Source organism: Bubalus bubalis, chromosome 17 (assembly GCF_019923935.1).
Source record: "Bubalus bubalis isolate 160015118507 breed Murrah chromosome 17, NDDB_SH_1, whole genome shotgun sequence".
In the NCBI taxonomy this organism is placed as follows: Eukaryota; Metazoa; Chordata; class Mammalia; order Artiodactyla; family Bovidae; genus Bubalus; species Bubalus bubalis.
The window spans coordinates 20,629,540-20,651,625 of record NC_059173.1 but is presented as its reverse complement, the minus strand read 5'-3'; the positions used below and the strand labels follow the sequence as shown (position 1 = coordinate 20,651,625).

Genomic DNA, 22,086 nt, shown 5'->3' with positions numbered 1-22,086 from the left:
TGCGTGGTTTGAATTTCACCTTCCTTCTATGTTAAGTGATCTTGGGAAAATCACTTAACCTCTCTAAACTTAGGCTTCCTCCGCTTTATTTTCACGCCCTCATCTTTAAAGGAGGTAACAGTCTCTCCCAAACAGGGTTGTGTGAGAAGTGAGGCAACACACCTAATGAGCTTAGCCTAATGCCTGATGTACAGTAAGTAAGTACTCAGTAACTGTTCACTCATTTTGTTAGCTATCAGATGAGCGGTAAACCAATTGACGGGCAGAATCCATGTACGGTGTGTAAAAAATCTTCTATTAAAAACTTCATACCAATCTATAATTGTATTTGTAACAATATTTTTGTGTATAGTTTTAGCAAGATTGAAATTAAAGTTCTTCAGGGTTGAATAAAAAATTGACATGTGAACAAATCCAGTTAAAAAGTACACAGTTGAAGATGAATGAGCATGAAATAAACAACCAGTAAGAAGAAATAACTCAGGGAAATATGAAAATTTAAATTATTTTATTATAAAAATTTATACAAAATAAACCATAAACACAACAGTTAAAATTTAAACAATTAAGCCAGCTCATAACACATTTCAAATGAAAAAGTAATAACAAAGACCTTATAAGCTTGTTTGAATTTAGTCATCTTTAGATATATGATGCTTTATTTCCTAGACTTAAAAATAGTGATCTCCATTACACTTAGGCTGTAAAATATTAAATATTATTTTAAAAAGACATTCTTAAACTCAGAGATTAACAAATACTTGGAAAGTGACCACCAAAATCTTTGTGTATCTGTTAACAAAATTGTAAATCCAGAATATAAAACCTACCTGAAATAATCTAACCAAATACCAAATTATTTAAATATTTGAGACAATTTTTGAGACGGTATCAAAAGAAAATTAAAATCTTATTTATATATAATGTTGTATACACATATGGGTTTCTGTCAGTATACTTTCTAAAAACAAATCAAACTGGCCACCATTCTTGAAAACTCTTCCTACGCTATGCTGGAATTTAAAAGGACTTGTAGTAACTTCTAGGTTACATAGAAAAATAAGTTGTTTATTGTTGAAATCACAAATAATTTTTCTTTTGAATTGATACAAGTTTTCAGTATTAAGCCCAAAGTTTCCAGAGAACCATTCTCCAGTATTAATGCTTTTCCCCTCCTCTAAAAAAGGAATGAATTCTATGTGGGGCAACACTTAGCTGGAAAATATCTATTCTCCCGAAGAAACTCCCCTTGTGAACCCAGACTTATTCGGCTTTCACAAATAAGCTCTTCACACAACTGTTTTTGAAGAAAAAGTTCCTTCCTGACTACTGCACTTGCTTTCCATACTCGTTTAAAATCAGATTTTAGAGATACTCAGTGACAAGCTCTCATTTGGGTAACTCTCCAAACATGTATTGTCAGACAAAAGAATAAATATCTGGTCATATATGGAGTTAAACCTCAATCGAGAAAATAAGGATTTTATTTACATGAATACTGTCGAAGCTAAGTGTTGACTCAAGTAAGATGTTCTATCTTGATTAATGCCATTACTCCATAAATAGTCACTTTTTTCCAGAACTAGGTCCAAATTTCATGTTGTACATTTCACAGTAAGGACCCAGACTTGGGTAGGTTCTGACACATTCCATCAGTCAGGACAGACTGTCTTTGACAAATGATCATCTCATTAAAAAAAAAAAGTCTCAAATTTGTGCTTTCTTCCCCCATTTCTGGACAAAAACCAGCCAGAAAAGACTTTAGGGTATATTGCATAGAATGACTCCCTCAAATAAATCAGCCCCCCAGAAGCACAGTATAAGGATGATGTTTCACGATATTTCCTATAAGAAAGCTCATCATCTTACACACATCTCTATTTTTTTCAGAACTTCCCTAACAAAGATTCTGCCATATAATTTCTATAACCAGCTCTAAGTGATGGGGAAATGATTTTTATTATCATGAGGACATTTTCAGTTTCTTTTTCTTGGCCTTCAGTACAGGAGGCAGAGAAATCTTAAAGGCTGTCCTGAAATAATACGCAGAAAAAAGTAAAACACTTTTTAGTGCTCTAAATCTCTGTAAAGTAGGAGCCAACCACACAACCCCAAAGATACTTACTCGCATGTGGTACAGATTGGGCTGAAATTGCAGAATACTGTAAATGGAAACAAACAAAAAAAACACCATGATGATTTAGAAGCAACACAGTTGAAGGTACCTTCTGCACACTCCCCTCCAACATAGAAAAACTGAGTATGGACTCAGTCCTCAGTAAGGACTTCCCTGGTGGTCCAACGGTTAAGACTCCACTTCCACTGCAGGGGGCATCTATTCAATCCCTGGTCAGTTAGCTAAGGTTCCACATGCCACACAGTGCTCCCTGCCCCCCACCAAAAAAAAGACGTAAAAAAGAAAAACTCAGTACACCAACTTACTTGACAAGCACACAGAACAGACGTAGCCGATTTCAATGAGATTTCGATGACAGAAGCAAGCAGCCCGGTAGTCAACATGAACTGGGGGTGGGAGGATTAACTGAGACCTCTGATCTTGATCAGGAAGAAAAACCCACTACATGAAACAAACAAACAAACAAAAAATGACCATGAAATTTTTATTTAAAGCACAGGGGAAAACAACCAGAAGCCAAGATACAGATATTAGACATCAGCCAGTAAACACTGAGAATACTAAACTGGATTTCCCTTTTATGTCTGTTGAGAAATGTGTATTTTTCATTCCGCAATTACTGAGCACCTCCACACACAGGCACTGTGCTGTTAACAGTCATACAACATTCTGCATAGGGCTTACAGGGTCCAAAGACTACTGGAAGCTGGAATTCCCTAGGTCACCCCTCCACTCCTTTCTTTGAGTTACTAGGCGTCAGCCGTCTTGTTCGCATTCATTCCCCAGGAAATAAGGGTCTCGCTTGACTCAAGGCATTAGGTTCACTGTTGACGTTTCCTTACCAGGAGATACTGCAGAAGGGAAGGCATCTGGGGCACCTTCAAGTACAGTCCCCCTGTGATGTCACAAGCCTGTAAGACACACAAAGGACTTACTGCCACGTGAGCACTAGCTTTTACAGACGGAGGTCATTCTCAGCACCAACTCTTCAGGTCTACGACACAGCAAATTAAAAGGGCGTCTCTTCCCAGAGTGAAGGAAGACTGGAAACTTGCAGCCACCTCTCCAGATGTTCAAATAGCTTGTGTTTTCCCCTTGGTCCACGCCCTTTCACCCTTTGAAGCCTGCAGTTATAAGACACTACAAGTCCTTTTTTCTGTTTGTTTGCTGGTGGTAAATTTTTATTCTTGCCATGCTTATTCACTCTCATTATATTTTAGAGTTAACAGTTTGAGATGTAATTCACACACTATAAAACCTATCCTTTTAACATGTATGATTTACTAATTTTTAGAACATTCACAGAGCTGTGCAACTGTCCCCGCTATCTGGTTGCAGAACATCTTATCACCCTACATCCCCATTAACAGTCACTCTTCATCCCTCCTTTCCCCTGGCAACCACCAACCTGCTTTCTGTCTCCATGGACTTGCCTATTCTGGACACTTTGCATCAACAGAATCAGACAAGCTATGCCCTTTTATGACTGGCTTCTTTCACTTAGGATAAGGTTTTCAAGGTACATTCATCCTGTAGTCTTGTAGCATGTATCAGTACTTCAATTCCTTTTTATGACCAAATAATATTCCACCACATGGATAGACCACAGTTTGTTTATCCATTCGTCCATTGATAGGCATTTGAGCTGTTTGCACTTCCGGGTTATTACGAATAGCACAACTGTGAATATTCATGGACAGTATTTTGTGTGGACACGTTTTCACGGAATAAATATTTAAGAACGGAATTGCAGACTCAACTGGTAATTCCATGTTTAACTTTCTGAGGAAGTTTCAGATCATTTTCCAAAGAGGCTGTACCACTTCACATTCCAACAAACACCATGCAAGCTTAAGAAACAGGATAATCCTAGAACTTTTGAGGCTGGTGTACTTTCTGGTTGCACCCCCGCTTCCCCAGTCAATCCCCAGCAGTAACCTAAACTCAAAGTTTTCTGTAATTTTATGCTTTTAACTGATCTTTTAGGAAATAATGTTCCTTGTGATCAAAAAACATTTATCAAAAGTTTAGTACTGTCTTCAGTCTTATTTCCAGTTTTTTGGTTTTCCTTTTCCTTTTTAAAGTAAAACTCATTTTCATGTTTTGATTAAAAGTAACATCTAACAGTGCTGTCCAAGAGAAACATACTATGAGCAACATACGTAATTTTTAATTTTCTAGCCACATAAAACAGGAACAATGAAGAGATAAAGTTTTAGTAGCATATTTTATATAACTCAATATATTCAAAGCATTATCATTTTAACATGTAACCATTATAAGAATCATTAATGAGATATTATACATTGTTTTTCATCCTAAGTCTTTGAAATTCAGTCTGTATACTCACATACTTCTCAATTCAGATCAGACTCTTTTCAAGAGCTCAACAGTCATATGGCTATCATTAAGGACAGCACAGATCTGGATCCTATTTTTATAAAATTCTCTGCTTAGTGATCTACTCTTCTATCTGTACGTATAGAGGGATCATGCTGGTCACCTAACATTAACAATAACCTTGGGATGAAAGGATTTGAACAGATTTTTCTTTTTTTTTACTCTTTTTAAAAATACTTTTCTGTGCTGTTTGAATTCATTCTACTGTGTGAATTTTAATACTTTTACAAAGTCAATCAAATCATTATGTAGAATATAAATAAAAATTTCTAAAGAACCAGAGAGATGCTGGTGCTCTAATCTAATGCATCATAAGGGATAATCCCTAAAGCTGTGTGAAGACTGGTGGGTGAGAGGCATTTACCACAGGTAACAGAACTCACCACGCTTTCAGAACCACCACCAAGCATTCATTTAAAATATACCTGTTGGAGGAGTCCTGAATCGGAGTCTAACACGCAGGCATCGATCAAAATATTCTGAAATGGACATTTCAAAAAATATTAACAGGAATAGTGAAGACTACCTTATAGAGAGAATCTACTATGTGCCAGACTCTATTCTTAAAACGACTCATTTAATATGCATGGCTACACTGCAAGACAGATATCTGATGTGCATTTTAACTGAAACACCCAGGCCTTGGCTGGGAGGTGGCCACAGAGCCAAGGGCCAACAGTGCTGCCATCCCCAATCCGCCTGTCCCCAAAGTCCACGGCCTTCCACGCTATCATGCTGCCACTCCAAGACAGAAAGCGTTACAGGTGACTATAGCAGCATTTTAGGTTAAAACGGAAGTTTGCTTTTGAAGTTTGGGCCATACCACCACAGCATGCAGGGTCTTAGTCTCCTGACCAGGTATCAAACCCATACCTCATGCCGTGGAAGCACGGAGCCCTATCCACTGGACCACCAGGGATATCCCAAAACTGAAGTGTTGTTTTTTTTTTAAACTGAAGTTTTAAGAAAGTTTTTTTTAAACATGTCAAAGAAGAAAATGTATTAATGATAACTCATCTGAACACTTGAGTTATTTGCAAAGTAAAAATATCAAATATTTATTGTTGTTGTTTAGTTGCTAAGTTGTGTCCGACTCTTTTTCGACCCCATGGACTGCAGCCCACCAGGTTCCTCTGTCTGTAAGATTTCCCAGGCAAGAATACTGGAGTGGGTTGCCATTTCCTTCTCCTGTGGATCTTCCTGACCCAGGTATTGAACCCGCATCTCTGCATTGGCAGGAGGGTTCTTTACCACTGAGCTACCTAAAACCTCCCTAAAGCAGAAAGACAAAGAAATTGAGGCCACACATGCAGCAAACTGTTATAAAACTCAGGATTCTTAGCCCGAAGTCTAAGGATGGGCTAAACAGGGTTGTAACTATACATGTAGTTAAACCATGTAACTATAAACAAAAGTGAGTTTGAGGATCTAGTGGATCTTCTGGGGATCCACTAGATTCTCAAGGGTGCAGGACTCAAAATAGAAAAATGACTAGTACAAAACATGGATTCCAGATTCCCAATCCCTTAGTAAGTATTCAGTCAGACTATTTCTTTAAGCAGGCCAAACAGTAAAATTAATTCCTTCATTATGAAAGCAATAATCTTTAAAAAGAAGGCTCTCAATTCACCTGCTTCTGTGCTGCAAAGATGACATTCATGAAGTTCATATACTGCAAGGCACTGTCTTCTGCAGCCTTAATCACCTAAAAATCATATGCATGTTAATACCTTTCAGCCACATTCTAGTGCTCTTACTCAAATGTCAACACAGTATACAACAAACTATAGTCAATATCATCTTTCTTATTTATCTTTGTAGTTATTAAAAATCTCCCCCAAATCCTATAATTCAAGAGATAATCCTTGTTAATGGTTTCTAAAGAGCATCTATGTGGACATGTATATACGTTCATATCCAACAGAAACACAGACACACACACCCAGGATGATACCCTAGTATTCTGCAACCTGGTTTTGTAGTCCCCAATATCTGGGGGAAACAACCTTATGTCAATAAATATGAGTGTATATCATCCTTCATGCTGAGTTCCTAGATTTTGACTATTTAACCAATTACCTACAGAAGACATTTAAGCAGTTTCCACATCTCAGTTGTTTTTTTTCAAACCTCAATTTTAGACAATGCTCTGATGAATATGCCCATCTACCCTTTGCACAACTGATTAGCTCCTAAGATAACCAGTGGGATTACTAAAGTGTCTGCACATTTCATTTTGATACATATTACTGACCTGCCTTCCAGAAAAGCTGTACTAATTTATCCTCTCACGGGTGATACAAGAGAAGAACCACTAGTAGGGCTGCCATATTTCCAAACGCTACCTGGTCATTTGCATTTCCTCTTCTGCAGACTGCTCATGTTTCCCACCTGTTCCTTTGGAGTCAACCCTGACTTTTAAAAATTAATTTAAAAGCTCTTTTTTATTTTAGAAACATTACATCAATCCTGTCATGTAGTTATGTTGAAAACACTTTTTCCTAATAGATTTTTTCTTTTCCCATCCTTGTTTTGGGGGTTTTATTTTTTTGAGGTCTTAAGCTTCCTTTTAAAGTTTCACATCATGCTTAGCAAGATACTCACCAACTGAAGATGATAAACACGTATCTTCTTCCAGCACTTTTACAACTCGAATTTTTACATTGACATGTTTGATCAATCATTACTAGAATCTGCTTAGGGGTAAGCAGTGAGATCTAGCTTTGTGTTCCTCCTGACGGCCAACCAACTGGCCCAGTATCTTTACTGAATAATCCATTTCGTTCCCACACATTTGAAGTGTTTCATTCATCTTGTGTCAACCCCACTATGTACCCATTATCTGTCTGCATACTACTGCACCAGAACCACACTGTTACTGTGGCTTTATAATGTGTTTGAGTGCCTAAAGGAGTGTGAATAAAGAAGAACAAAGAGCACTGCTTCCCACCCAGTTCTACAAGGGTTAATCGGGAACCCACTGCAGCTGCCCACCGACCGCGCACCCTGAAAGGAGTCCAGGATGAAAGGCAGGGTGAGGCACTCAGTGCTTTGGATAAACAGGCCCTTAGACGGTCAGACGGGTATCTCAGGAAGAATTCCAACAACCCCAGATTCTTGCCTCTTTGTAGGCAAGAGCTGAAAAAATAGAAAAGCACTAAAATCACTATCTTGAGATATCTGTTCTTTGTGATTAGCAGTCATCTCTTACCAAGATGTATGCTTGACTGTGTGAATTTCCTAGCCAAAAAAAAACACAAACCCACATAAACTGGTTCTCTCCTCTACCTCTTTGGGACAGTTACTCCACAGCTGAGTGGCTGTCTCCTGAGCTATAATGCTCAGTAAAACCCTGAATAAAACTTAAACTCACAACAGTCATGTTGTATGTTTTTTTTTTAAGTTGACTGGAGCAAGTGCCTGCTTACTATTCTCTTTCAGAAAGCTCCTGGCTATTCCCACTGACTTATTCTTTTAGATAAATTCTTGACTTTCTTAAATCCCCCCACTCTGCCAGGAAAAAAAAATCTGAGTAATATTCTGAGATTTCACTGAACTTACAGTTTAATCTTGGACAAACTGACATTCAAGAATAAAATATGGCTCTCCACAAACTAGGGGTTACCATGGGGAAGAAGGAAGAGGAGACGGGCAATACAGTGGTGGAGATTTAACAGGTATAAACTATTACAGACAAAAAAAGCTACAAGGATATATTACACAACATGGGAAATATAGTCAATATTTTAATAACTATAAATGGAATATAACCTTTAAAAAACTGTGAATCACTACATTATATACCTGTAACTATATAATATTGTAGATCAACTATACATCAATAAAAATAACTGAAAAATTTAAAAAAGAAAAAATATGGCTCTGTTTATTCAATACTTTTATGTCTCTCAGAATTTCAGTTTTTCATCATAATCAACTTTACACAGTACTTAACTCTTTACACAGTAATTAACTCTGGACTCTTAATATTTATTGCTTCTATTATAAATGGGTCTTATTTCTCAGTCTGGTTTTTTTTTTTTTTTTTCAGTCTGTTTTCTAACTGGCTCTGGCTGGTATAAAAATATAGTACAGATTTCTTTTAATCTTACCAATATCCTTGATTTCATTTCCTGATTATCTATAAAGAGATAAAAACAGATTATATTACAACTAAATCTCACTGAACATATTATATATAAAGTTTTCTTACCAATTTTAAAACAGCCCCTCAAAGTTATAGTAGTAAAATAAGAATTACAGTCTCATAGAAGATTGCAGGCTCTCACCTTTAACTTCCTTGTTCATTCTATGAATGTCTTATTTTCTTAGCATCAAGGAATTTAAAAATATTGTTTCATAAATAATAACAGTAAACAGAACAAATAAATTCAAATCATAGTTAAATAAATTCAGCATCCACCTACCTGAAAAAAAGGAAAAGCTCCATGACTCACAATAAACACACAAAAGAGATTGGGAGTTTCCAATTACTGACTTTGCAATCAAGTGGGTTTTGCAACCTGACCGGAATATGATTGTTCTCCAAGAAAATTAAAATTAATAGATTTGATTGTTCTATGGCTATCTATCATGTCCTAGATTTGAATACTGGCACAAGTAAATCAATACACCAACCAAATGAGATGACGAATTTGTAAACCATACACAGACTATTCAGACTCCCCCAATCATAGTCTGGGGTCGGAGGGATCATTCGATACTGTACAAAACAAACAAATTAAATTACATAAGACTGAAAAAAATGTCACACAAACGCAGATTATCAACATGCTTATAAAGGTGAGCAAAATAACTCATTCTCCTGGGGAGAACCAGCTGCTCATTTAATAAGCCCCAAAGTCAGCAAATGGCTTTTAAAATCAAACACTGTTTCTAACATGAGAGAAGGAAAAGTTTTAATCTGTCTAATAATAAACAGAGAAACACCCTGAAGAATAATTCATTGTGAGCAAGACATACCGGAGAAAGTAGAGTTTTCTCATTCTTACAGCTTCTCCTAAAACCATGTTAAAGCTTTTTTATTATCTATCGCTTTAGAATACTCTTGCCTTCCAGTAATGTGGGCATCCATGGTTCTAAGAAATATCACAAATTAAGGTATCTTTATTAAAGGAAAAAACAAAACAAACTTCTGAATGATTAAAACACCAAGGATACAGCAGGGGCTTCCTTGGTGGTCCAGTGGTTAAGAATCCACCTTGCAATGCAAGGGACACTGGTTCGATCCCTGGTCTGGGAAGATCCCACGTGCTACGGGGCAACTGAGCCCGTGTGCCACAACTAATGAGCCTATACTCTGGAGCCCTTGAGCTGAAACTACTGAGCCCCCATGCTGCAACCACCGAAGCCTGTGCGCGCTAGAGCCCACGCTCCACAACGAGAGAAGCCACGGCAATGAGAAGCCAGAGCACCGGAAGTACAGAGTAGCCCAAGCCAGAGCACCGGAAGTACAGAGTAGCCCCCGCTCGCCACATCTAGGGAATGCCCGCAGGCAGCAACAAAGACCCCGCACAACCGAAGAGAAAATAAATAAATACATATTTAAAAAAGGAAAAAAAACCACCAAGGATACAGCAAAGAGCTTTGGCAAGGGATCCTGCCAGCAGAGTCTCTGTGTGTTGACCCTCTATGTCACCTGTAAATAACAAAAAGCATTAAAAAGAGAATTTTTAGGTACTTTCTTGAACCAAAATCATTTTTAAACCAAAGCATTCATCTTCATGAAGGAAATCATCAGATCAGATCAGATCAGTCAAACTGGGTTTATAAACACAGATAAGCAATTGTTAAACATTTTCTCAATTTAAAATACCCTGGTGGTTGGGGGCTGAATGGGGAGGAATGAGGAGTGGTTTTTTAATGGGTATAAAGTTTAAGTTTGGGATGATGAAAAAGTTCTTGAAATGGATAGTGGTGATTGCCCAACAATGTGAATGTACTTAATGCTACCAACCTGTACCTTGAAAAATTGTTAAAATGGTAAATTTTATGTTATAAAAATAAATACTAAAAAGTATCCTGGTGTTAATAGGGAAGGTTCTAGTTTCTCAATGATCTGAGTGGTACACAAGTCTGTGTGTGACCGAGGGCAGCCTGCACAGAGGTCCCTGGCTAGGCTCTGAGCCTTTCCTATCACCTCTTCCTTCCCACTGCCCCGGGAAAGCTGGCCCGGTGAAAAAAGGACTGGAGAAATTCTCCTGGAGAAATTCCTCCCCTGTGGGAGGTAGGGACAAAATTCACAGCTTATCTGGAGACTTGAGCGAAAACAACAACAACAACAAAAATCACTCATAAAAATCAAAATTCTAAACATCCAGTTCAACAAGGTGGGAATCACATTAACACCCTGTAGGAACGGGGCTTGCAACTGGTCCAGGAGGGCTGATGCCCCACGGGGAGGTCAGACTGGGAAAGGTCTGGACCACTGTACTGAGAAGTTGGGCCTTTATGCTGAAGGCCAGTGGTTTCCAAAATGTGATTCTAGAACCCATTGGAGGAACATCACCTGGGGACTCAAGAAAAATACAAATTCTTGGGTCCTCCCTGGTGCGGTGCTGTGCTATGCTCAGTCATGTCTGACCCTTTGAGACCCTATGCAGTGTAGCCCAACAGGCTCCTCTACCACGGAATTCTTCAGGCAAGAAGACTGGAGTGAGTTCCCATTTCATACTTCAGGGGACCTTCCCGGCCCAGGGATTGAACCTGGGTCCCGGTCTCCTGCACTGGCAGACAGTTTCTTTACCGTGTGAGCCACCATCCAAAGCACTGGGCCCTCCGTACACCCACTGAATCAGAAATGATGAAATGGGGCCCAGTATTTCATGTTATTGGGGTGTAACTTACAGATCTCAAAATTCACTCTTTTTAAGTGCACATGTCAATGATTTCCAGTAAATTTCTAGAGTTGAAATCATCACCATGATCCAACTGTAGAACATTTCCATCACTCCAAAAGATCACTTAGGCCCATTCCCAGTCCCGTCCTGCTCCCCACCAGTCCCAAGAGAAATCATTGATCCACTGTCTCTAGAGTTGCCTTTTCCCTACCAGTGATTTGGACAGAGGAGACAGTTTAAAACCACTGCCTGCAGGCAATAGGGAATTAGCAAAAGTGTTTGAGGCAGGGAATACTAACTCTGATTTTTAGAATAACTCTAGAGGGCTGAGTGGAAAGACTTGAATGGGGAGAGACAGGAGAAAGAAGCTGTTATAATGATCCAGAGCAAAGGCTCTCAACCGGGGGAATTGTGCCCCAAGAGAGTCATTTGGTTTGTACCTGCAAGTGTGCTCAGTCATGTCCAACTCTTTGTGATCCCATGGACCATAGCCCACCGGCTCCTCTGTCCATGGGATCTCCCAGGCAAGAATACTGGAGCGGGTTGCCATCTCCTTCTCCAGGGGATCTTCCTGACCCGAGTTTTGCATCTTTCATCTCTTGTATTACAAGGCAGATTCTTTAACAACTGTGCCACCTGGGAAGCCCCAGCTGGGGGATATTTTAGCATCCAGTTGGTTGAGGCCAGGGATGCTGCTAAGTAAGTATCCGCCAAAGGGCTTCTCTGGTGGCTAAGATGGTAAAGAATCCATCTGCAATGCAGAAGACCTGCGTTTGATCCCTGGGTTGGGAAGATCCCCTGGAGAAGGGAATGGCAACCTGCTTCAGTATTCTTGTTTGGAGAATTCCATGAACAAGAGGAGCCTGGGGGGCTACAGTCCATGGAGGTGCGAAGAGTGGGACATGACTGAGCAACTAACCCTTATCCTCCAAAGCACAGGAAACCCCCCACAACAAAGAATTCCCCCACCCAAGATGTCAGTGGTCCCAAGGTTGAGCGACATGGCAGGTAATAAGGGGTCAGACTTTGGAGGTACTTCTGAGACTAAATTAATAGGATTTCATAGATGATTAGATGTTGGTTTAGAAGGAAACAGTCAAAATGAAAGCTTTTGGAAAAGCAGGAAGATGGGGGTGACAGAAATGGAAGTAGTGGTGTAACTGAGGGGAAAGAAAATGAAACTGGTCTAGGGCTTATTAATGAGGCTGAGGGACACTTAAGTGGAGACATCTGCAGTTTGAAAGAAAGGATGGATTAGAGACAAAGACTGGGAAGTGTTCATACACAAATGATAATTAATGGGAAGGTTGGATGAGACAATACAGAGGAAGAAAAACACTGCGCAGAAAAAAAAAAAGAAAAACACTGTGCAGAATTAAAAAAAAGTAGTTTTTAAACAAATAAAATGATAGATTTCCCTGATAGGAATCTGCCTGCCAATGCAGGGGACATTGGTTCAATCCCGGTCTGGGAAGATTCCACATGGCTCAGGGCAACTAAGCCGTGTGCCACAAGTACTGAAGCCCACGGGCCCTAGACCCTGTGTTCCGCAACAAGAGAAGCCACCGCAACAAGAAGCCTGCTCACTGCAACTGGAGAAAGGCCTGAGTGCAGTGACAAAGACCCAGCACGGCTGAAAATAAATAAAATCAATATTTTAAAAAAATGAACAAACAAGATGAAGGAAAAGTCAAAAATGGAAGGAAGAATGGTCTGAGAAAGAGGAAAAATGGGTCAAAACAGGCTATCCTCAGACACTAGAGTGTTTCAAGTGGAGGCTGGTGAACAGCGTCCATGCTGTAGACGTCAGGCAAGTATCACACAGGCTTTCGTGGGCATGATTTTAAAAAAAAGAGAGAGAGAAAAAAAATTAAGTAGATAATATCAAGAATCTCAAACTTTTGGACTCAAAACCTCAAGGACTTCCACATTCAACTCCATCTGCAAATAGCACTAATGGGAGGAAGAAAAGCTGAAAGCAATTACTTTTGGTCATTAGATCTTTGATCTCTTCAGCGATAACTTCATTTGCTGCTGTCAACAACTCGTATTTTCCATCTTTACTTCCTGAGGGAGTAAATTCAGAAGAAGGGTTTCCTGGGTCTCCAAAGAAGTCTCCAAGTCTGCCGTTCTTTCCAGGGTATAAGAATCGACTGAAATAGAAAAACAGACAAAAAATCCCCTAGTTACACCGGGACTCAGGGCCCTCACTAAACATCAAAATAGAATTCAGCAGAGATAACAAAGACCACACCAATTCCAGAATCTCAAGAGTCCCTCATAAACTTCAGTTTTACAAAATGTATGAAACAGACAAATTGGCAAACATTGAGTCTACCACCATGGAATGTTTTGATGATTCCATTGTTTTCTTAAAAAATGAGAGAAATAAAGAAGGTACTCGTTTACAGCCTCTTGAAACGCTTACGGTGGTTCTCACTCTTCAGATGACAACCAAAGAGAATTCCTACCAAATTCTAATTTACGACCGTTTATTATTTGAGGTATATTCATCTACCCCAGTAATATCTCATCCCAGGGTCCTTAAGCACTGAGCAGGAAGAGTAATCACAATGGTCATACCTTTCCTGAATGTGACTTGCTATCACTGCGAGTTTGTTGGAACGATTCATGAACAAATGAGAATTTCCCAGCACCATCACGGCATCAATGCATTTTGACAGAGTAAACTGTTGAAACACAGAAGACAAAAGAATCTACAACAGCTACCCAAAACCACTATGTCAGATAATTATTCACGCTAAAAATTTGCTCTGGAGTTCCCTTCTCCAAGGTCATAAGCAAAAACATTGGAAAGATATAGTTTTCTGATTCTGAACAGCACAGACTTGCCCATTTCTGACTTGCTTAGAAAAACAACACATGGCTGGTCAGGTCTCATCAGTTCAGTTTAGTTCAGTTCAGTCACTCAGTCGTGTCCAACTCTTTGCGACCCCATGAATCACGGAAGAGAGCAAAAGGAAGGAAGAGCTACTCCTGGAGGATGGGATGGAACTGGGTAAGTAGGAGGAGATATGGTCATTTTTTATAAACATGATGATTGATTTGTGCTCCAGCTGACCTATATAAAATTTAGTCAGTAGAATCAATCTTTACTAATACTAGTTATCAAGACTCATCCTTTCTTTCTCCTCCCATACAGAACTGTCTACCAGGTACAATTTCATCATCCCCGATCATCAAAACTGTCCAATTTGAAATAGAAACTCAAGAAAGACTAACATTCCAACAAGAAATCACATGCAAAGACATTCATTTTCACTGTTATTGTTCCAGCTGTTATATTGTTAATCAATACAACTTATTTGTTCATAAATAAATGTATTCATAGCAAAAATATGGATCATCAAATCTGAAAAAGAAACTACAGTTTTCTAATTTTACTTAGGAGACCACTTCCTCATCAGTACAATATTCCACAAATGTTTTTTGTATAACACTCAGGGAATAGTAAACATGTCACATCTTCTGTGATAAAGTTACTAGCAAACTATTGCTACACATAGAAAATACATATTGATTAAATTGGTAATTGTAAAGTCTTTCAATTAATTCATTCACTAAATATTCTGAGAACCTATTAGGTGCCATGTGAAGACCCTTTTTTTCCATGGAATTTACATTCTGACAAGTATTAATATTAATAAAGAAAGAAATACTTTAAGCAGAAAACAAAACTGATAAATTTCACTCACTCTATTCCTTAAAATGTAAAACAAACTATTATAATTTCTATACAACAAAAACCAACTAAACCAAAGTGAAAGGCAAATTACAAACTGGAAAAAAAAACTGCAACACATGAAAGACAATGAGTTAACCTTTTAACATAAAGAGTGTTCACAAACCAGTTAAAAAAAAAAGGAACACCCAAAGAGGAAAATGGGAAACTCCCCCAAAGAAAAATACGAAGGAGAAATACAAAGGGCCATTAGATATACCAAAAGAAGACTGAGAGAATTTTTAGTACATCATACTGGCAAAAGATAAAATAAGGAAACAGAGCATCTCATGTTAGTACAAAAAAAAAGGAATCTTCATATACCACTGATGAGAGTTCAAAGTAAGACAGTCTTCCTGGAGAGTATGATAATATGTAGTGATATGCTGGTCCAGCCACACAATGGAATTCTACTCAGCAATAACAAGAAATGAACTACTGATCCATGTAGCAACATGGACAAATGTCAAAGTAACTATGCTGAGTAAAAACAACAGACCAATAGACCAAACAAGAAAAAAACACAATAACAAAAAACAAACTATATACTGTTTGATTCCAGGTATGCTGCTGCTGCTGCTGCTAAGTCGCTTCAGTCATGTCCAACTCTGTGCGACCCCACAGACAACAGCCCACCAGGCTCCCCTGTCCCTGGGATTCTCCAGGCAAGAACACTGGAGTGGGTTGCCATTTCCTCCTCCAATGCATGAAAGTGAAAAGTGAAAGTGAAGTCACTCAGTCGTGTCCAATTCTTAGCGACCTCATGGACTACAGCCCACCAGGCTCCTCCGTCCATGGGATTTTCCAGGCAAGAGTACTGGAGTGCGTTGCCATTGCCTTCTCCGTGATTTCAGGTATATACATACCCTAAAAATGCAAACCAATCTAGAGTGATATTAGGCAGATAAGTGGCTACCTCCAGGAGGGAACAGGGAGAGATGGGTGAGAGAAAATCAAAAGAATATAAATTCTGGGAGTGATGGATTTATGTGTTTTTGTTTTATTTTGTTCTTTTGGATACATCGATCAGCTTACAGGATCTTAGTTCTCCAAACAGGGACGAAAGCCAGGCCACAGCAGTGAAAGCAGAGTCCTAAGCACTGGACTGCCAGGGAACTCCCATGGATCTGTATTTCATCATTTTGATTGAGGTGATAATTTCATGAATGCATACATACGTGAAAACATAGCACTTTCAATATGTGCAGCTCACCGTATATCAACTTGGTAAAGTTACAATCAAGTACATAACTTGTTCTTAATCGTGAGAACATGTCTAATTTAAGAGTTTAAATAAGAACGTGTCCAATTTAAGAATTTAAAAATTGGACATAACATTTTTATATGAATTTCATCAAAGAAAATATACAGATAGCTAGTAAGTTTATGAACAAAAGCTTAGTCATTAGGGAAATGCAAATTAAAACCACAATGAGGTACTACCACTTACCCTAGAATGACTATAATCAAAATGACACATGACATTGTCCTGGTGGTCCAGTGGTTAAGAATCCACCTGCCAATGCAGGGGACGTGGGTTCAGTCCCCGGTCCAGGAAGATTCCACCCGCCATAGAGCAACTAAGCAAGCGTGCCAGGACTACTGCGCCTGCGGGCTGCAACCACTGAAGCCTGTGCCCCCTGACGCTGGCATTCCACAATAAGACAAGCCCACACACTCCTAGAGAGGAGGCCCCACTCACCAAAACTAGAGAAAGCCGCATGCAGCCACAAGGCCCAGCAGAGCCAAAAATAAAAAATAAAGGAAATTAATTAATTTTAAAAAAAAGGATAGGAATTTCCCTAGTAGCCCAGTAGTTAAAGACTCCACACTTCCACTGCAGGGGACATGGGTTTGATCCCTGGCTGGGGAACTGAGATCCCACATGCTCTGGGTCATGGCCAAAATTAACAAATTAATTAAATAAGTAAAACAGCCTAGTCCCAAGTTCTCTTAAAAAATAATAAAAGAAAAAAGCTACCCTCAAAAGCTACATACTATAGGATCTATTTATGGAACAAAATTAGAGATCTGGAGAACATATTATTAGACTAGTACCAGGGACTAGAAAGCTGCAACAACCATAAAGGGAGCACTGAGCAGCTCCTTGGGATAGAGCAGCTCTGTGCCTTGATTGTGGCGGCAGTTACACAAATCTCACATGTGCTAAGACTGCAAGAACCAACATACACACACAGGTGCACGCAAAACTGTTATTATCTGAATAAGGTCTGGAGAGTGTACTGATGTCAGTGTCCTGGTTTTGCTCTTTGTACTGCAGTTACAGAAGATGCTACTACTGGGGGAAGCTGGAGCCAGAGCACACAGACCTCTCCGTACCAGTTTTTATAATTTCCTGTGATTCCATAACTATTTCAAAATAGAAAGTATTAAAAAAAAAAAAAAAAAGACTACATATTATATGGAATCAATATATGAAATGTCCAGAAAAAGCAACACAGAGACGGAATCCAGACGAGTGGTTGCCTACAACTGGGGGGAGGGCTTCCCAGGTGGCTCAGTGGTAAAGAATCCACCTGCCAATGCAGGAGATGTGGGTTCAGTCCCTGGGTCATGAAGATCCTCTGAAGAAAGAAATGGCAGCCCACTCCAGCATTCTTGCCTGAGAAATCCCACAGACAGAGGAGCCTGGTGGGCTACAGTCCATGGGGTCGCAAAGAGTTGGGCATGACTTAGTGACTAAACAACAATAACAGCTAGGGCGTAGAAGCAGTGACTGACTGCAAACAAGCACGAGGGAACCTTCTGGAAATAGGAATTTTCTAAAATGGAATTGTGGTAGTGGTGGTTATACAACTTTACTATGATTTTTACTAAAAAACACTGAATTATACATTATAATGGGTGAATTTTATGGTATGAAATTATACCTTAATAAAAAAGCAATATATACATGAAAGAAAGTGAAGTCACTCAGTCGTGTCCGACTCTTTGTGACCCCATGGGCAGTAGCCTGCACCAGGCTCCTCCATCCGTAGGATTTTCTAGGCAAGAGTACTGGAGTGGGTTGCCATTTCCTTCTCCAGGGAATCTTCCCCACCCAGGGATCAAACCCAGGTCTCCCACATTATAGACAGATGCTTTACCATCTGAGCCACCAGGGAAGTACTCAGTCAAATCAGAACTATCCAAAAGCCTTCCCAAGCAGCCTTACCTGAGACTCCTTTAATGCTTGCTTTCCCCACCAAATAGGGTTGGTATCAACTATGATAACTAGAAGATTCAATTCATCTTCTGCAATTAACCAAAAAAAAAAAAAAAAAAATTAGCCTCATAAAAGTGAAACAAAGCTAACATTTCCAATTTGTAAATTAAATCCAAAGCAAGCACCACCATATGCCTTTCTATGTATATAAGCTACAATCATGAAAGGAACACAGATCAAGTTCTTTTCAAGACTTACGGCTCTGGAGGCCCTTAGTGAGCTCTTGCCTTCTGCACATTTACACCTCTCATGCACTGCAATAGTAGCCTCCAGCCTTTTTGGCACCAGGGATGGGTTTCATGGAAGACAATTTTTTCCACAGGTTGTGTGTGTGTGTGTGGGGTGGGGTGGTTCATTACAGATGACTCAAGAGCACTACATCTACTGTTCACTTTATTCCTATTATTGTTACATTAGCTCCACCTCAGATCATCAGGCATTAGGTCCCAGAGGTTGCGGACCCCTGCAGTAGACTGTGAACTTTGTGCGGTGGGATTTTTGTCTCTTTTATCACTGCTTGTCCTCTGCTCTGAACACAATGCCTAGCACAGGGTGGATGCCCAATAAACATTTTATGACCCCAAAGATACATGCATCACAGATGTCTGGTCAAGGACAGAGGGTACTGATGGACCAGCACTAAGAATCACTAGTAGAATTTCAGGCATGGGGGTAGGACTGAGGGGGGAGAGATTTAAAGGGAGACACAGAATCAGTCTGGCTCCAGGTCCATCAAATCACCTTCCAGCAAGGCCAATTATAATTAGTAACCAATCTTTAAAAGGTAAAAACCAGAGTGAAAAGCAATGGCTGTGTAAAGACTTTATTGTGAAAATAATTAGGCTACTCTCTACAAAGTTAAAGACACAATGAAACAGGCTAACACATTAATTCAACAAACACCCCACTGAAGTACCAGTGTTAGGTGTTGGGGATACTGGATCCAAGCCCTCAGGGAGACTATATTCTGAGGTGACAGACATGTGAACCAGTAAGCATACGTTGTTATGAAAAACCCAGGATGCTCATTTAATAGCAGAAAGCAGCAATGCCTTGCTTATATACCCATATCCTATTTACTCTCCAAGGTCCCAAACCTTGCTACCTCCTTATTCAAAAGTCTTCCCCAGGTCTTCCAACAGGTCCTGGCTCCCCCATCTCAGAAGAGAGGAAATGTCAGCCTGTGTCACACCTAACACATGTAATCCTATCTTCCTGTCCCATTGCTGACAGCCCAGAAAGGGACTTAATGCTGTCTTTCGCTTGTTGTTGTTGTTGAGTCTGACTAAGTTGTGTCCGACTCGTGTGTGACCCCCATGGACTGTAGGCTGCTAGGCTCCTCTGTCCATGGGATACTCCAGGCAAGAACACTGGAATGGGTAGCCATTCCCTTCTCCAGGGAATCTTCCTGACCCAGAGATTGAACCCATGTCTCCTGCATTGGCAGGTGGGTTCTTTACCAGTGAGACACTAGGGAAGCTATCTTTCACCAATTATAAGATGTACTCCCTCCTTTTTTTTTTACATTTGACAGTTGCTGAACTCAGGAAGGTATCTTACCATTATGACGGATCACATTTTTTCTCTTAGTGATATATTAAATAAAATAAAAGCACATTTCATAATCATATTGTCTTAGATTAGATGAAATATGCTATTCCTATTTTGCAAGAGAAAGTAACTTGCTCTAAGTCACATGGCCTGCTAACAAGTAACAAAGCTAACATCCAGCTCTGAAGACAGATCTGCTTGACTCCAAAGACTGTGGCTAAAAATGACACAAATGAACCTACTTGCAGGACAGGAACAGAGTCACAGACATAGAGAAGGGACATGTGGACACAGTTGGTGGGGGGACGAATTGGGAGATTAGGACTGACATATATTCACCACCATGTGTAAAACAGCTAGTGGGAAGCTGCTGTGTAGCACAGGGAGCTCAGCTCAGTGCTCTGTGATGACCTAGATGGGGGCTGGAGGTGGGAGGGAGGGAGATCCACAAAGGAGGAGATACATGTATACAGATAGCTGATTCACTTTATGCTGTTTATACACCAGAAACTAACACAACATTGTAAAGCAATTATACTCCATCAAAAAAATTGAAATAAACACTGTGGCTTTTCAATGCCCTATTGTCTCCTTCTGACCACCCACAGGGCTGTCCCTCTTCTGATGACAGTACTCACGACCTCATTTTACACTTAGCTGTGCTTCTGATCTCTCTTCCCCACTCAGCCCTCTAAATCGTGGACTTTTCAGAGAATGAGGAATGTTGTGTAAATCACAGAACAAAGTGTTTGGCACAGAAGAGTCACTTAATAACTGTCTCTACACAGGCCCTCACTCTTCTGCCCAAAAGCCTCTGGCCTTATATCTCCATCAGGTCCCACTCCCCAATTCTCAGAACCATACATTCCTTGCTACTATCAAGCCTGAGAAAAACAAAGTGTCACCTGTCAGGAGAGGTTTGAATCCATACACATGGATTGTCCCTGTGGATTTCTTTCTTTGGGTCTCTACCTTCTCATTTGTAGACAGGGGCCATACCAGATCTGCCTCCCCTCACAGAGTTGTGATATTATAACAGATAAATGATGCATGGACAATTGTTACTGCCCCTGAAAGGATCTATTTCTATTCTTGCTCTCCACAGTCCATTTCCCACACAGCAGTCAAAGTAATCCTTTAAGATAGTAAATCAGGGAATTCCCTGGCAGTCCAGTGGTTAGGATTCAATGCTTCCATTGCAAGAGGCCATGGGTTGGATCCCTGGTCAGGGAACTAAGAGCTCGCAAAAAAAAAAAAAAAAAAAAAAAAATCGTAAATCAGTAATACTTCCTTGCTAGGAGCCCTAAAACGGCTTGTATTACACTTAAAATAGAGATCTAGTCCCACAAGGGACCTGCACCTGGCTAGCTGGCTCTCTGATCTCATCCCTCTATCCCACCCTGCTCCCACCACCCTGGCCTCTTTTTTCTCCCTTTAAGACATTAAGCTTCGTAACTGGTAGTTTAATGTATGAACGAAAGTCTCCACCCTCCTCAACCCGCAGGTGTCCCCTTTCCGTCTTCCCATTGCAATGTATTGGCTCAATCTGTCACAAGGCCTTCACAGAGCCTTTATAAAATCATTCAAGTCTTAGTCTGAGTATCACTAGTCTTTCCTGGACCCATATCGAAAGCAGCTCCTCCTGGATCATCCCCGAATCGCAATCGACACCATCACCCCTTTATACTGTCGTCACAGCTCTGTCACCCTTCGAAATTATTTTTATTTACTTGCCTACTGTCTGTCTCGCTCACTAGACTGTAACCTCCGCTAGTCTGTCATGTTCTCTATGTATCTCCCAGGACATGAAATAACGCCTGGCACACAACAGGCGCTCCAAAAATATTTACTGAATGAATGAACGAATGAATACATTTGCTACTCCTTTAAAGAAAAAACAGGCTCCACCCAGCCCCCAAAATACAGTCCATTTGGTAGGTCATCGCCGGGCAAAGTCTGCTTAGTCCCGGGGTCCGGCTCCCGCCGGCGCGGCCCGGCTCCCGCCGGCGCGGCCCTCACCGTCTGAGACCATGGCGACCAGAGTCCCTCGGCGAGCAGCCACTTGCAAACAAGCGGACCTTCCGAAGTGTACGAACTCCGACTTCCGGCGCCGCCGAATGACGTAAGAGACGGCGTGGCTCAGGCCGCGCGCCTTACCCACAGCCCCGCC

The 22,086-nt window shown here is 40.3% G+C and overlaps 1 protein-coding gene across 4 annotated transcripts; it reads right to left on the bottom strand.

Moving 5' to 3' along the window:
• Positions 1 to 489: 489 nt before the first annotated feature.
• GTF2H3 (general transcription factor IIH subunit 3) lies at positions 490 to 22,066 on the bottom strand. 4 transcript variants are annotated; one of them, XM_006041398.3, is made up of 13 exons: positions 21,936 to 22,066; positions 18,315 to 18,394; positions 13,981 to 14,087; positions 13,384 to 13,550; positions 10,134 to 10,196; positions 8,827 to 8,856; positions 8,650 to 8,678; positions 6,168 to 6,242; positions 4,963 to 5,016; positions 2,980 to 3,048; positions 2,443 to 2,578; positions 2,126 to 2,162; positions 490 to 2,033 (listed from the first exon to the last, which is right to left on the bottom strand). In XM_006041398.3, exons 1-13 carry the CDS (start codon positions 21,946 to 21,948, stop codon positions 1,964 to 1,966), a joined length of 930 nt encoding a protein of 309 aa, XP_006041460.1. In that variant the 5' UTR covers positions 21,949 to 22,066; the 3' UTR covers positions 490 to 1,963. The 4 variants fall into 4 exon arrangements, with proteins under 4 accessions (XP_006041460.1, XP_006041461.1, XP_044786215.1 ...); XM_006041399.3 differs by lacking the exon at positions 18,315 to 18,394 and having other exon boundaries at positions 21,936 to 22,019; XM_044930280.1 differs by lacking the exon at positions 13,981 to 14,087 and having other exon boundaries at positions 8,827 to 8,864; positions 21,936 to 21,969.
• Positions 22,067 to 22,086: the final 20 nt, after the last annotated feature.

What these genes read in the sequence shown, in the direction of transcription:
- GTF2H3 (XM_006041398.3), bottom strand. An exon ending in AAATGAAATCAAGGATATTG is followed by an intron (nt 6,243 to 8,649) that starts GTAAGATTAAAA and finishes TATGATTTTTAG; the next exon opens with GTGATTAAGGCTGCAGAAGA. An exon ending in CCAATCTGTACCACATGCGA is followed by an intron (nt 2,034 to 2,125) that starts GTAAGTATCTTT and finishes GTATTATTTCAG; the next exon opens with GACAGCCTTTAAGATTTCTC.